The following is a 16,664-nucleotide window of genomic DNA, read 5'->3' as shown; positions in this document are numbered from 1 at the left end:
TCTAAATACTTAATATATTTTTGTAGCATATGAATCATGCTTACATACTACTTTGTGATTTAAAAAATGTTTGGAAACTGTTCTTGTTGCCCATGGTTGGCTCTGGTGTTTCATTTACTGTATTTAGGTTAATTTGATTTCCTTTAACATGTCTTATGGACATTGCCCATACAAATGCTGAAAAGTTTTTTTCTTCAATTCCCTTAAATGAGTTTATAACTGTTGACTTACTTATTAATGTCATGTTTTAAAATTGTCTTTCCTTGGAAAGGCAGTATGCAAATTATATACCATATTTAGATTGAAGGTTTTTTCTTACGGTAAAATTTTTTTGATTCTCTGTTGATTTGGCCAGGACATACATATAAAATGCTAAAAAGCATTTTGACAGAAAGTAGACGGATGGAAGACTAACAACAACATTTGCATCAAGGAATTAGGTGAATGGAAGATTTAAGAATCCACGTAAATTGACCATATCAATTCAATAAATTGAGAAGGGAGTAAGACTTAATTGTTATAACTTTACAGAAAATTATTTGCTTATTTTGGTGAAACCAATTGTTTCATGTATGTGTAGATAAATTCATAATATATGGGATTTTTACCTTAACATGAAATTCTACATTTTAAAGGTTTCTCTTTTAATATATAGATGTGTTTCTTATTGCAGAATGTTTCGTTTCACTGTTTTGTAGTATAGCTTCTAATTAAATCATATAAGAATGTATATGGGAATTTCATGGGAAAAATATTTACAAGTAGTATCCTTTTGATCAATAAGAAAAAAACTGTTGAGTAGATACTACTATCCTTATTCCCATTTTACACAAGAGGAAACTAAGGGACACGGGGTAAGTAACTTGCGCAAGGTCATGTGGAAATAAGTGGTGGAACCAGGAGTCAGACTTCTCCACCAATCTGTCTGACTCTTAAGTTTATGCTCTTAATGACATAGTCACATCCTCTAAGATAGTAATTCTTAGAGCCCAGTCAACAGGCCTCTGGGAATCCCTGAAACCATTTCAAGGGTTACGAGGTCAAAACTATTTTCATAATATTATCAAAACATTATTGGCTTTTTTATTGTATAGACCTTTGAACTGATAATACGGAAAAACAATGGTGGCTAAAGCTGCTACTTCCTTAGTCAAGGCATTGGCATCATACTATGCTAATAGTAATCATATTCTTCACTGGCATGCACTCGCAGGTAAGAAAAAAAGCCAGTTTCACTTAAGAATGTCCTTGATGAAGTGTTAAAAGTGATTAAGTTTATTAAATCTTGACCTTTGAATTACATCTTTTTAATGTTTTGTAAGACTAAATGGAACTACACATAAAGCACTTACGCTGTATACCAAAGTGCCACGGTTGTCTCAAGAAAAAGCATTTGTGTCATTGAGTTGTGAGCTGAACTAGCCAGTTGTTTCATAGAACATGATTTTTACTTGAAACGATGACTGACAGACAAATTATGGTTTTGTAGACCTGAGTATTTAGCAGACAGTATAAACCTGTCACTTCAAGGAAAAGAATTGACAGTATTTTTTTGCCAGTAAAATTTAGGCAACATTTTCTAAGAGAAAATTTGAATTTTAGGAGTTTGATTCTGCTGCTTAACAGCTGCCCAGTAATTAAAGACTTTTCAGATGAGATGGGTGATGATATAAATGAATGTGATATTTTAAAATAGTATAATGAAATGTGTTATCACTTGGAAGATCTGTGTAACTCAGGGAACCAGTGTTTTTCAAATGACCAATGCACAGTGTTGCAAAATCTCTTCAAAGCAGAAGATGGATTTTCATGTTAAAATGTATGGAAAGTTTCAGATTCCATATTATAAATAACTTTCAGGAAATTACCACCTGTGAAGTTTTGATGTAGTATCAAAGAAAACTGTCTTCAGTTATTTGGAAAGATTATTAAAATAAATTTCCCATTTGCCACTACTTATCTGGGAATAAGTATGAAGCTAGGCTTTTAAATATTTTAAGTTAAACAGTATATGGCAACAGATTGAATTCAGAGCAGATATGAAAATCTTCTATTAAGCCAGAGCTTAAAGAGATTTTAAAAAATGTAAAATAGTGCTATTCTTCTCACTAATTATTTGTTTTGGAAATATAGTAAATCTTCATTAAAATGTTAGCTATTTTTCTGTAAAATTGATTTATTGATAATTTTAAATGAATTAATACATACCAGTTTCTCAGTTTTTATTTCTAATATGGTAAATATTAATGTATTTAACCCATGTAAACAAAATGTTCTTTAGGGTCCTTTTTTTAAAAAAAAAGAGTGTAAAAGAGTCTTAAGGACAAAAAGTTTAGGAGCTGCTGCTCTAGAAAAAACATATTTAGAAAGTACCGTACAGGGCTTCCCTGGTGGCGCAGTGGTTAAGAATCCGCCTGCCAATGCAGGGGACACGGGTTCGAGCCCTAGTCTGGGAGGATCCCACATGCGGCGGAGCGGCTGGGTCCATGCACCACAATTACTGAGCCTGCGCTCTAGAGCCCGCGCGCCTAGGACCCGTGCTCCGCAGCAAGAGAAGCCACCTCAGTGAAAAGCCCGTGCACCGCAGCAAGGGGTAGCCTCTGCTTCCCTTAACTAGAGAAAAGCCCGAGTGCAGCAATGGAGACCCAGTGCAGCCAAAAATAAAATAAATAAATTAAAAAAAACCATTCACTTAAAAAAAAAAAAAAAAAAGTACCGTACATGTTAGGACAGAGAAATTGAAATTGCATGTTTTTGAAAGTGCATTAAGTGGTCTACACTTGGTAGAGAAAGAAGCAGTTTCTTTGGTGTCCATTGTTAGCTCTTAATCAGATATCAAATATATTCATTTGAATTGAGTGTCTTTCTCAAATCATTTATAATTGAGACACTTATTTGTATAACATTGCTAGTGTTTACTGAGGTTAACATGATACTAATGTGATCATTTACTTGAGAATTGTAGACCTTTATAAGCTAGTTCAAATTGTAGACCTTTATAAGCTATAGAGATACGATAAATGTTATTAGTTGACTACCTACTTAATTGCCTAATGTATTCCTTTTTAAGTGAACTCTTAATGGAGTCCATGGACTTACTTTAATGCTGAGAATTTGGTAGATATGTTGTTTCCTGGGACCCGTGGACTGTCTTATTTATGTAGTCAGGGGTAAATGTTGAATGCAGTTCTATTCCAAGGCCTAGTTACAGGGTTTGGTGAATAGATACTAAAGTTGAAAATATCTAAATGTATGTTTTTCTGAATCTCTCTCTGCAGGATGACGTAGCTTTGCCAAAGACTTAGAAGCTAAGCAGAAAATGAGCTTAACATCCTGGTTTTTGGTGAGCAGTGGAGGCACTCGCCACAGGCTGCCACGAGAAATGATTTTTGTTGGAAGAGATGACTGTGAGCTCATGTTGCAGGTAATTGCATCTGCCTTCTGTATGTGTCTACTCAAAACCTGGAACTGACATGAAATATTTTTCTACTCCTTTGGAGAGCAACTCTACTTAACATTTGAACTTTCCAGCTCTCCCTCTTTAAGCTCTAGCTACTAGTTTAATAAATTTTCTCCCCCTTGTATCGTTTAAAAATAAGTTGTAAGTCTTGGAGATTATATTTTGAAAAATGAGAGCTTTGAGTAGAGAAGTTTGTTTTTAAGAAGTAAGAAGTTTCACATTATACACTTTTAAAATAAGACTTGTAAATAATTCATAAAATTAGCATAGCATGAAGTAAAATGAATTTTAATCATGGGTACTTAATTGACACTGGAATTAATCTCTTTTTCTTTTAGAGGTTTTCATTATGATATCTTCCAGTAGTTTGAGCATACAGATTGTTGGCATTTACTGAATTATGTACAAAGGAGTTACTTTTAAAAGATAATTTTAAGATTTTTTTTTAATTAATTTATTCATTTTTAAATTTATTTATTTATTTTATTTATTTTTGGCTGTGTTGGGTTTTCGTTGCTGCGCGCGTGCTTTCTCTAGTTGCGGTGAGCGGGGGCTGCTCTTTGTTGCGGTGCACGGGCTTCTCATTGCGGTAGCTTCTCTTGTTGCGGAGTATGGGCTCTAGGCTCAGGGACTTCAGTAGTTGTGGCTCGCAGGCTCTAGAGCGCAGGCTCAGTAGTTGTGGCACACAGGCTTAGTTGCTCCACGGCATGTGGGGTCTTCCTGGACCAGGACTTGAACCCCTGTCCCCTGCGTTGGCAGGCTGATTCTTAACCCCTGCGCCACCAGGGAAGCCTTTTTAAGATGTTTTTGAGCAAAGTAATTAGAAAAATGCATCCCCAGGTTTTTGAGATTGAGTTACTTTCATAGGTCCTGACAATCTAGAATAGAATCTTACCCCCTTGCCCTCCCCCCTTTTGTTGGTTAAAAACTGTAAACAAGTACTTAGAATAGAGAGATTTGTTCTGTTAGCCCAGTGTTTCTCAACTGGGGTGATCCTGTCTCCCCCCACCTCCCCCAAAAGATATTTGGAAGTATTTGGAGACATCTTGATTTTCTTTTTTTTTAAGAGACAGTTTATTTATTTATTTATTTATTTATTTATTTATTTATTTAGGCTGCCCCAGGTGTTAGTTGCGGCACATGGGATCTTCGTCGCGGCATGCAGGATCTTTAGTTGCAGCATCCAGACTTCTTAGTTGCAGGATCTTTAGTTGCGTCGTGCAGGATCTTTAGTTGCACTGGAATCTAGTTCCCTGTCCAGGGATTGAACCTGGGCCCCCTGCATTGGGAGCGCAGAGTCTTACCCACTGGACAACCAGGGAAGTCCCCATTTTGATTGTTGTGCATGGTAGAGGGTTGGAGGTGGTTGCTACTGACATCAGTAGGCAAAGGTCAAGAGACCAGCGGGGGTTGCAAACATCCTACAGTATATAACATACTTCTTCATACCCCCTATACCGCCCCCACCAAACACACCCAACAAAGAATTATTTGGCCAAAAATATCAATAGTGCTGAGACTGAGAAACCCTACATTGTCCCCAGAAAAGTCAGATTTGCATATGTTTACGTACGTTTTTACTTTAAAAGTAAAGAACGTATTTTATAGTTTTGAGACAGTAAAAGTAAAGCCACTATATAGCTGTATGAGTATATGAGTTACATGTATAATGAAACCTTAATTAAAGAAATTCAGTGAGAGAAATAGAATAGTACAGAGATTTTTTGGGCTCCTCAGTGAGATGGAGTAGTGAGACTAGCAACTGAGAAGAAGGCAGTAATGATTCTGTTTGGATATAGGCCCCTTGTAACTGAAACATATCTTAGGTTCAAACTGGGGGGAACTCATTCATTAGAGACTGGAAGAGGTACTTTCTATGTGGCATTTGTATCAACCAGCAGAGCAGTATCTTAGGAAATGTGGGAATGGCTGTTTAGGAACTTGCAGAATAAATCTTTTCTTACATGGAGATAAGATTAAGAGACATGACTGGTAAGGTGTCCGTGTCCTGGATTATGTGTAACGAATGTAAGTTGTCTGACAATTTGTGAGGTGGAGGGAGGAAGCTGAGAGTCCAAGGAGACCAAGATGGGTTCCAATTCACAGGACACACCATCAGAGAGGAAAGAGCTACACAGAGAAAGAACTCTGTGGAGGATTACCCTTGAGTATGCAGTTGAGTACTGATCAGCACACATAAGTGAAGAAACTACCCAAGGGCAGAGGAAAGAAACCCACTCAAATTAGAGTTAACAGTACCCGGCACTAACAGGGTCAGGAATGGTGCCTGTTGCTAACAGCCAGACTGGAAAACCTCACAATTCACAGGGCATTGGCCTCTACCCCTTAGTAGTGGGGAAATAATTAACCCTAGTCTGAGTTCTACTCTTATCTCAATCTTAAAAACAATACTCAAAAGGGTCACACTGTTTTTAAGTAACTTAGCTGTGTCCCAGACCAAAGTTCAAGAATATTTATAGGAATACAGAAGTACAAAGGTAAAATTCCCCGTGTTTGTTAGCCAATAAAAAATTATCAGGCCTGTAAAGAAGCAGAAAATTTTACCCATAATGAAGATTGATTAAAGATTTTTTGTTTCTGAAGAGTTTGGCAAAGTTTGGCAACATTTAAAAATGGCAAAACAATCTTGTAAAAGAAGAATAAAGTGGCACAACTCACACTTCTTAACTTCAAAATTTATTACAAAGCTAGCAATACTGGAATAAGGGTAGACGTACAGACAAATGGAACAGAATGAAGAGTTCAGAAGGAAACCCATATATCTATGGCTGTTATGGTTTGAATTGTGTCCCCCCCCAAAAGATGTATCAAAGTCCTAATATCCCATACTTGTGAATGTGATCTTATTAGGAAATAGGGTCTTTGAGGATATGATCAAGTTAAGATGAAGTCATTAGGGTGGACCTTAAGCCAATATAACTTGGTGTCATAAGATGAGGAGAAAACAGACACAGAGAGAAGACAGCCATGTAAAGATAGAAGCAGAGATTAAGAGTTATGCTACCAGAAGCTAAGGAAACCTGGGGCTACCAGAAACTGGAAGAGGCAAGGAAGGATTCTTCCCTGGAAGTTTTGGAGGAAACATCGTCCTGCCAACTCCTTGATTCTGGACTTCGTGAATCCAGAACTTTGAGAGAATAAACTTGGACTGTTTTAAGCCACTCAATTTATGGTACTTTGTTATGGCAGCCCAAGGAAACTGCTACAGTAGGTTTTTGAGAAGGGTGCCAAGTCCATTCAGTAAAGGAAAGAATGGTCTTTCCAACAGATAAAGCTAGGACAACCAGATTTCTACATGTAAAAGAATGAATTTAGACCCCTACCTTACAACATATATAAAAATTAACTCAAAATGGATCAGTGACCTGAATCTAAGAGCTAAAGCCATAAAACTCTTAGAAGAAATCATAGGGATAAATCATCATGACCTTGGATTTGGCAGTGGATTCTTAGATATGATACCAATAGCACAAGCAACAAAAGAAAAAGTAGGTAAATTGGACTTCATCAAAATTAAAAACTTGTGCATCTAAGGATACTCAAGAGAGGAAAAAGACAACTCACAGAATTGGAGAAAATATTTGCAAAACCATACATATCTTATAATATCCAGAGTATATAAAGAACTCCTACAACTCAACAACAAATACACAAACAACCCCCTTAAAAAATGGTCAAAAAACTTGAGTAGACATTTCTCCAAAGAAGATATAAAAATGGCTAATAAGCACATGAAAGTCACTCAACATCATTTGTCATTAAGAAATGCAGATCAGAACCGCAATGAAATACTGCTTCATATCTACTGGGATGGCAATAATGTTAAAAAGAAACAAAAAAGAAGAAGATAAGTGTTGGGAAGGGTGTGGAGAAATTGAAATTCTTGTACTTTGCTGGTGGGAATGTGTAAAATGGGGTAGCCGCTGTGGAAAACAATTTAGGGGTTCCTCAAAAAGCTAAACAGAATTATCATATGACCCAGCAATTCCACTAGTAGACTATACCCAGAATAATTGAAAGCTACGATTCAAACAGATACTTGTATTTAAGTCAGTGTTCATTGTAGTGTTATTCACAGTAGCCAAAGGTGACAACATCTCAAGTGTCCAGCAGCAGATGAAGGGATAAACAAAATGCAGTATATATCAATACATATAATGGATTATTATTCAGCTACAAAAAGAAATGAAGTTTGAATACATGCTGCAACAGAAATGAACCTTGAAAACATTATGCTTAATGAAATAAGCCAGAAACAATGACAAATATTGTATGATTCTACTTACATGAACTATCTAAAACAAGCAAATTCGTAGAGATATAAAGTAGATTAGTGGTTACCAGTGGCTGGAGGAAGGAGGGTTGAAGAGTTATTGCTTTACAGTTACAGTTTCTGTTTGGAGTGATGAAAAAATTTTGGAAAGGGGTATGGTTTGGGGTGTTAAATTTTGGAATCGGATATTGTGAAACGGTGATGATTACACAACATTGTAAATTTAATTAATGCCACTGAATCGTACAACGAAAATGGTTAAAATGACAAATATTATGTTATATATATTTTACCACAGTGAAAAATCTAGAAGGAAACCAATGGCAATAGAATTTGAAAATATCTTTGAATCGATTCAGGTATCATAAACAAAATAATGCCTTTACAACAGAAATTTAAAGAAAATCAATAATTTTTAAAGCACAAAAACCAATATTTCCACTATAAGAAGTCAAAAATTAACATAACATTTTTATTTAAAGTTCATCAAAGTGTCTGATGTGGGCATCTATTCTACTTATGAATATTTTTAAATTTATGCTTTATTTTAAAAATAAAATATAAAGTTGGTGAAACTCCATGATCAGGCAAGAAAAAAACCAGTTTTGACCTGTTCCTAAGACCCCACCTCTAAAGATACTTCTTCCTTTTATCTGATAGGAGCATACTCCTTTTAGCACTAACCTAGACACAGTGTATTCTCTGAAAAAGTTCCATGATTTGATCGCCATGATGGTTACCTGGTAGTCAGAATCAGTGCTACAAATTAATGGAACTCTTCTTAGTACAGAAAGACACATCTTTTGTATGGAAGTAAGAACAAGTATTTGCAAATTGTATTTAGTTTTTAAATGGTTTAGTCGAGGAGCTTCAAGATGGCGAAAGAGTAAGACGTGGAGATCACCTTCCTCCCCACAGATACATCAGAAATACATCTACATGTGGAACAACTCCTACAGAACACCTACTGAACGCTGGCAGAAGACCTCAGGCCTCCCAAAAGGCAAGAAACTCCCCCACGTACCTGGGTAGGGCAAAAGAAGAAAGAAAAAAGAGAGACAAAAGAATAGGGATGGGACCTGCACCAGTGGGAGGGAGCTGCAAAAGAGGAAAGGTTTCCACACACTAGGAAGCCCCTTCGCGGGCGGAGACTGCGGGTGGCGGAGGGGAGAAGCTTCAGAGTCACGGAGGAGAGTGCAGCAACAGAGGGCAAAGCAGAGAGATTCCCACACGGAGGATCAGTGCCGACCAGCACTCACCAGCCCTAGAGGCTTGTCTGCTCACCCATCGGGACAGGTGGGGGCTGGGAGCTGAGGCTCGGGCTTCGGTTGGATCCCAGGGAGAGGACTGGGGTTGGCTGTGTGAACACAGCCTGAAGAGGGCTAGTGCACCACGGCTAGCCAGGAGGGAGTCCAGGAAAAAGTCTGGAGCTGCCGAAGAGGCAAGAGACTTTTTCATGCCTCTTTGTTTCCTGGTGCGCGAGGAGAAGGGATTAAGAGCGCTGCTTAAAGGAGCTCCAAAGACGGGCGTGAGCTGCGGCTATCAGTGTGGACCCCAGAGACGGGCATGAGACGCTAAGGCTGCTGCTGCAGCCACCAAGAAGCCTGTGTGCAAGCACAGGTCACTATTCACACCTCCCCTCCCGGGAGCCTGTGCAGGCCGCCACAGCCAGGCTCCCGTGATCCAGGGACAACTTACCCGGGAGAACGCACAGTGCGCCTCAGGCCGGTGCAACGTCACGCTGGCCTCTGCCGCCGCAGGCTCGCCCCGCATCCGTACCCCTCCCTACACCCGGCCTGAGTAAGCCAGGGCCCCCGAATCGGCTGCTCCTTTAACCCCGTCCTGTCTGAGCGAAGAACAGATGCCCTCAGGTGACCTACACGCAGAGGCGGGGCCAAATCTAAAGCTGAAACCCAGGAGCTGTGCGAACAAAGAAGAGAAAGGGAAATCTCTCCCAGCAGCATCAGGAGCAGCAGATTAAATCTCCACAATCAACTTGATGTACCCTGCATCTGTGGAATACCTGAATAGACAACAGATCATCCCAAATTGAGGAGGTGGACTTCGGGAGCAATTTTTTTTTCCTTTTTTCTCTTTTTGTAACTGTGTATGTGTATGCATCTATGTGTGAGTTTGTCTGTATAGGTTTGCTTTTACCATTTGTCCTAGGGTTCTGTCTTTTTTTAGTATAGTTTTTAGCACTTGTCATTGGTGGATTTGTTTTTTGGTTTGGTTGCTCTCTTCCTTCTCTCCTTTTTTTTTTTAATACTTTAAAAAAATTTTTTAAATAATTATGTTTTATTTTTTATTTTAATAATTTTTCAATTTAACTTAATTTAATTTTATCTTCTTCGTTCTTTCTTTCTATTTTTTCTCCCTTTTATTCTGAGCTGTGTGGATGACAAGCTCTTGGTGCTCCACCCAGGTGTCAGGGCTGTGCCTCTGAGGTGGGAGAGCCAAGTTCAGGACATTGGTCCACAAGAGACCTCCCAGCTCCAGGTAATGTCAAATGGCGAAAATCTCCCAGAGATCTCCATCTCAACACCAAGACCCAGCTCCACTCAACGACCAGCAAGCTCCAGTGCTGAACACCCTATACCAAACAACTAGCAAGACAGGAACACAACCTCACCCATTAGCAAGAGGCTGCCTAAAATCATAATAAGGCCACAGACACCCCAAAAGGCACCACCAGACGTGGACCTGCCCACCAGAAAGACAAGATCCAGCCTAATCCACCAGAACACAGGCCCTAGTCCCCTCCCCCAGGAGGCGTACACAGCCCACTGAAATAACCGTAGCCACTGGGGGCAGACACCAAACACAACAGGAACTACGAACCTGCAGCCTACGAAAAGGAGACCCCAAATACAGTAAGGTAAGCAAAATGAGAAACAGACAGCAGATGAAGGAGCAAGGTAAAAACCCACCAGACCTAACAAATGAAGAGGAAATAGGCAGTCTACCTGAAAAAGAATTCAGAATAATGATAGTAAAGATGATCCAAAATCTTGGAAATAGAATGGAGAAAATACAAGAAATGTTTAACAAGGACCTAGAAGGACTAAAGAGCAAACAAACAGTTTTGAACCACACAATAAATGAAATTAAAAGTTCTCTAAAAGGGATCAATAGCAGAATAACTGAGGCAAAAGAACGGATAAGTGACCTGGAAGATAAAATAGTGGAAATAACTAATGCAGAGCAGAATAAAGAAAAAAGAATGAAAAGAACTGAGGACAGTCTCAGAGACCTCTGGGACAACATTAAATGCACCATCATTCGAATTATAGGGGTCCCAGAAGAAGAAGAGAAAAAGAAAGGGACTGAGAAAATATTTGAAGAGATTCTAGTTGAAACCTTCCCTAATATGGGAAAAGAAAGAGTTAATCAAGTCCAGAAAGCACAGAGAGTCCCATACAGGATAAATCCAAGGAGAAACACGCCAAGACACATATTAATCAAACCATCAAAAATTAAATACAAAGAAAAAATATTAAAAGCAGCAAGGGAAAAACAACAAATAACACACAGGGGAATCCCCATAAGGTTAACAGCTGATCTTTCAGCAGAAACTCTGCAAGCCAGAAGGGAGTGGCAGGACATGTTTGGGAAAAACCTAAAACCAAGATTACTCTACCCAGCAAAGATCTCATTCAGATTCGCCGGAGAAATTAAAACCTTTATACACACGCAAAAGCTAAGAGAATTCAGCACCACCAAACCAGTTTTACAACAAATCCTAAAGAAACTTCCCTAGGCAGGAAACACAAGAGAAGGAAAAGACCTACAATAACAAACCCAGAACAATTAAGAAAATGGTAATAGGAACATACATATCGATAATTACCTTAAATTAAATGGATTAAATTCTCCAATCAAAAGACATAGACTGGCTGAATGGATACAAAAACAAGACCCGTATATATGCTGTATACAAGAGACCCACTTCAGACCTAGGGACACATACAGACTGAAAGTGAGGGGATGGAAAAAGATATTCCATACAAATGGAAATCAAAAGAAAGCTGGTGTAGCAATTCTCATATCAGACAAAATCGACTTTAAAATAAAGACTATTACGAGAGACACTAGAAGGACACTACCTAATATCAAGGGATCGATCCAAGAAGAAGATATAACAATTGTAAATATTTATGCACCCAACATAGGAGCACCTGAATACATAAGGCAAACACTAACAGCCATAAAAGGGGAAATCGACAGTAGCACAGTCATAGTAGGGGACTTTAACACCCCACTTTCACCAATGGACAGATCATCCAAAATGAAAATAAACAAGGAAACACAAGCTTTAAATGATACATTAAACAAGATGGACTTAATTGATATTTATAGGACATTCCATCCAAAAACAACAGAATACATTTTCTTCTGAAGTGCTCATGGAACATTTTCCACGATCGATCATACCGTGGGTCACAAATCAAGCCTTGGTAAATTTAAGAGAATTGAAATCATATCAAGTATCTTTTCTGACTACAACGCTATGAGACTAGATATCAGTTACAGGAAAAAATCTGTAAAAAATAAAAACACATGGAGGCTACACAATACACTACTTAATAACCAAGAGATCACTGAAGAAATCAAAGAGGAAATCAAAAAATACCTAGAAACAAATGACATTGAAAACACGATGACCCAAAACCTATGGGATGCAGCAAAAGCAGTTCTAAGAGGGAAGTTTATAGCAATACAATCCTACCTTAAGAAACAAGAAACATCTCAAATAACCAACCTAACCTTACACCTAAAGCAATTAGAGAAAGAAGAATAAAAAAACCCCAATGTTAGCAGAAGGAAAGAAATCATAAAGATCAGATCAGAAATAAATGAAACAAAAATGAAGGAAACAATAGCAAAGATCAATAAAGCTAAAAGCTGGTGCTTTGGGAAGATAAACAAAATTGATAAACCATTAGGCAGACTCATCAAGAAAAAGAGGGAGAAGACTCAAATCAATAGAATTAGAAATGAAAAAGGAGAAGTAACAACTGACGTAGCAGGAATACAAAGGATCATGAGAGCTAACTACAAGCAACTATATGCCAATAAAATGGACAACCTGGAAGAAATGGACAAATTCTTAGAAATGCACAACCTTCAGAGACTGAACCAGGAAGAAACAGAAAATATGAACAGATCAATCACAAGCACTGAAATTGAAACTGTGATTAAAAATCTTCCAACAAACAAAAGCCCAGGACTAGATGGCTTCACAGGCGAATTCTATCAAACATTTAGAGAAGAGCTAACACCTATCCTTCTCAAACTCTTCCAAAATATAGTAGAGGGAGGAACACTCCCAAACTCATTCTACGAGGCCACCATCACCCTGATACCAAAACCAGACAAAGATGTCACAAAGAAAGAAAACTACAGGCCAATATCATTGATGAACGTAGATGCAAAAATCCTTAACAAAATAGTAGCAAACAGAATCCAACAGCACATTAAAAGGATCATACACCATGATCAAGTGGGGTTTATCCCAGGAATGCAAGGATTCTTCAGTATACACAAATCAATCAATGTGTTACATCATATTAATAAATTGAAGGAGAAAAACCATATGATCATCTCAATAGATGCAGAGAAAGCTTTTGACAGAATTCAACACCCATGTATGATAAAAACCCTCCAGAAAGTAGGCATAGAGGGAACTTACCTCAACATAATAAAGGCTATATATGACAATCCCACAGCCAACATCATCCTCAATGGTGAAAAACTGAAACCATTTCCACTAAGATCAGGAACAAGACAAGGTTGCCCACTCTCACCACTATTATTCAACATAGTTTTGGAAGTGTTAGCCACAGCAATCAGAGAAGACAAAGAAATAAAAGGAATCCAAATCGGAAAAGAAGAAGTAAAGCTGTCACTGTTTGCAGATGGCATGATAGTATACATAGAGAATCCTAAAGATGCTATCAGAAAACTACTAGAGCTAATCAATGAATTTGGTAAAGTTGCAGGATACCAAATTAATGCACAGAAATCTCTTGCATTCCTATACACTAATGATGAAAAATCTGAAAGTGAAGTTAAGAAAACAGTCACATTTACCATTGCAACAAAAAGAATAAAATATCTAGGAATAATCCTACCTAAGGAGACAAAAGACCTGTATGCAGAAAATTATAAGACACTGATGAAAGAAATTAAAGATGATACAAACAGATTGAGAGATATACCATATTCTTGGATTGGAAGAATCAACATTGTGAAAATGACTCTACTACACAAAGCAATCTACAGATTCAATGCAATCCCTATCAAACTACCAATGGCATTTTTCCCAGAACCAGACAAAAAATTTCACAATTTGTATGGAAACACAAAAGACCCCGAATAGCCAAAGCAATCTTGAGAAAGAAAAACGGAGCTGGAGGAATCAGGCTCCCTGACTTCAGACTATACTACAAAGCTACAGTAATCAAGACAGTGTGGTATGGCACAAAAACAGAAATAACAGATCAATGGACCAGGATAGAAAGCCCAGAGATAAACCCACACACATATGGTCACCTTATCTATGATAAAGGAGGCAAGAATATGCAGTGGAGAAAAGACAGCCTCTTCAATAAGTGGTGCTGGGAAAACTGTACAGCTCCATGTAGAAGAATGAGATTAGAACACTCCCTAACACCATACACAAAAATAAACTCAAAATGGATTAAAGACCTAAATGTAAGCTCAGACACTATCAAACTCTTAGAGGAAAACATAGGCAGAACACTCTATGACATACATCACAGCAAGATCCTTTTTGACCCAGCTCCTAGAGAAATGGAAATAAAAAGAAAAATAAACAAATGGGACCTAATGAAATGTAAAAGCTTTTGCACAGCTAAGGAAACCATAAACAAGACGAAAAGACAACCCTCAGAATGGGAGAAAATGTTTGCAAATGAAGCAACTGACAAAGCATTATCTCCAAAATATACAAGCAGCTCACACAGCTCAATATCAAAAAAACAAACAACCCAATCCAAAAACGGGCAGAAGACCTAAATAGACATTTCTCCAAAGAAGATATATAGATTGCCAACAAGCACATGAAAGAATGCTCAAAATCATTAATCATTAGAGAACTTGAAATCAAAACTACAATGAGGTATCACCTCACACTGGTTAGAATGGCCATCATCAAAAAATCTACAAACAATAAATGCTGGAGAGGGTGTGGAGAAAAGGGAACCCTCTTGCCCTGTTGTTGGGAATGTCAATTGACACAGCCACTATGGAGAACAGTATGGAGGTTCCTTAAAAAACTAAAATTAGAACTACCATATGACCCAGCAATCCCACTACTGGGCATATACCCTGAGAAAACCATCATTCAAAAAGAGTCATGTACCACAATGTTCATTGCAGCTCTATTTGCAATAGCCAGGACACGGAAGCAAGCTAAGTGTCCATCAACAGATGAATGGATAAAGAAGGTGTGGCACAATATACAATGGAATATTACTCAGTCATAAAAAGAAACGAAATGGAGTTATTTGTAGTGAGGTGGATGGACCTAGAGTCTGTCATACAGAGTGAAGTAAGTCAGAAAGAGAAAAACAAATACCGTATGCTAACACATATACATGGAATCTAAAAAAAAAAAATGGTCATGAAGAACCTAGGGGCGAGGTGGGAATAAAGACACAGACCTACTAGAGAATGGACTTGAGGATACAGCGAGGGGGAAGGGTAAGGTGGTACAAAGTGAGAGAGTGGCATGGACATATATACACTACCAAATGCAAAAGAGATAGCTAGTGGGAAGCAGCCGCATAACACAGGGAGATCAGCTCGGTGCTTTGTGACCACCTAGAGGGGTGGGATAGGGAGTGTGGGAGGGCGGGAGACGCAAGAGGGAAGAGATATGGGGATATGTGTATATGTATAGCTGATTCACTTTGTTATAAAGCAGAAATTAACACACCACTGTAAAGCAATTATACTCCAATAAAGATGTTTAAAAAAAAGGCAAAGCCTTATAAAGTAAAATAAAATAAATAAATAAATGGTGTAGTCTTTCATAGAATATTAGTAAAATAAATGGATTAGTTAAAACTTACTGTTCTTTTTATGTTATTTCTGAAAAGTGAACTAAGCTCACGTATGGAGAAGTGGAGACTTACAAGTATATAAATATTAGTGAAATATATTTGTTTTGAAAACTTGGAGCTCTAGAGTTGATGAAGTTATGATTTCATTTTAAGGCGTTATGTAGATGAAATGGTTCTACATTGGTTTGATCAGTTGGTGTGATAATTAAAATGGTTAGAAATACAAATAATTACTATTTGTTTGCTTTTTAATGAGTAAATAAAAGATCTTTTAAATTTTGTTAACCTAATTTAGCATTTATGGTTTAAAACCCTTTATTTTTAACATACAGGAAACAACTGGTTAGTTGTTAGGTTTTAGAATCTCTGCCTCCGAATAATTTTCAGTAGTTTCTTACCTGTAAAGATTTCAACTATAAATAGATTTACCAGCATTGTAAACATACTTTGATGATAATGTAGCTTAAAACCCAGTGCAAAACGGAAACAAATGATCCATGAGGTCATATGCTCTGTTTGATTACAATTACACTTTTTTGTTAATTATGACCAAAAAAATGTTTTGAATTTTTTGTTGCTGTTATTTCATCTCATTCCTAAAAAGGTAGTCTAAAGAATGTGGTCATTGAGAAGAAAATGTGCTTGGATATTAAAGAGTAGGTGATTAAACACGGGATTCTGGAATTTGAGTTTTGTTTCTGCCACTTACGTTGGAAGGCTTTAGCAAATTAATGAACTTGCTGTGCTTGTTTGTCTTGCTATAGAAAGATGATTATGCGATGCTATGTTCCATAAGACATATTATGTAAAATAAATCTTA

The 16,664-nt window shown here is 37.6% G+C and overlaps 1 protein-coding gene across 10 annotated transcripts in view; it reads left to right on the top strand.

Annotated features, from left to right (window-relative positions):
- The window catches only part of CEP170 (centrosomal protein 170), a 146,601-nt gene that overhangs the window by 32,965 nt on the left and 96,972 nt on the right, over positions 1-16,664 (top strand). For all 10 annotated transcript variants that reach the window (XM_068541669.1, XM_068541676.1, XM_068541675.1 and 7 more), the window contains one exon: positions 3,279-3,424. In XM_068541669.1, coding sequence (XP_068397770.1) covers positions 3,320-3,424 — 105 coding nt within the window. In that variant the 5' untranslated portion in view covers positions 3,279-3,319. The remainder of the gene's footprint in view (positions 1-3,278; positions 3,425-16,664) is intronic.

The sequence above is a fragment of the Eschrichtius robustus genome, chromosome 3 (assembly GCF_028021215.1).
Source record: "Eschrichtius robustus isolate mEscRob2 chromosome 3, mEscRob2.pri, whole genome shotgun sequence".
NCBI classification, from domain to species: Eukaryota; Metazoa; Chordata; class Mammalia; order Artiodactyla; family Eschrichtiidae; genus Eschrichtius; species Eschrichtius robustus.
Note: the sequence above shows the minus strand (reverse complement) of the source record. Positions and strands in the feature narration are given on the sequence as shown.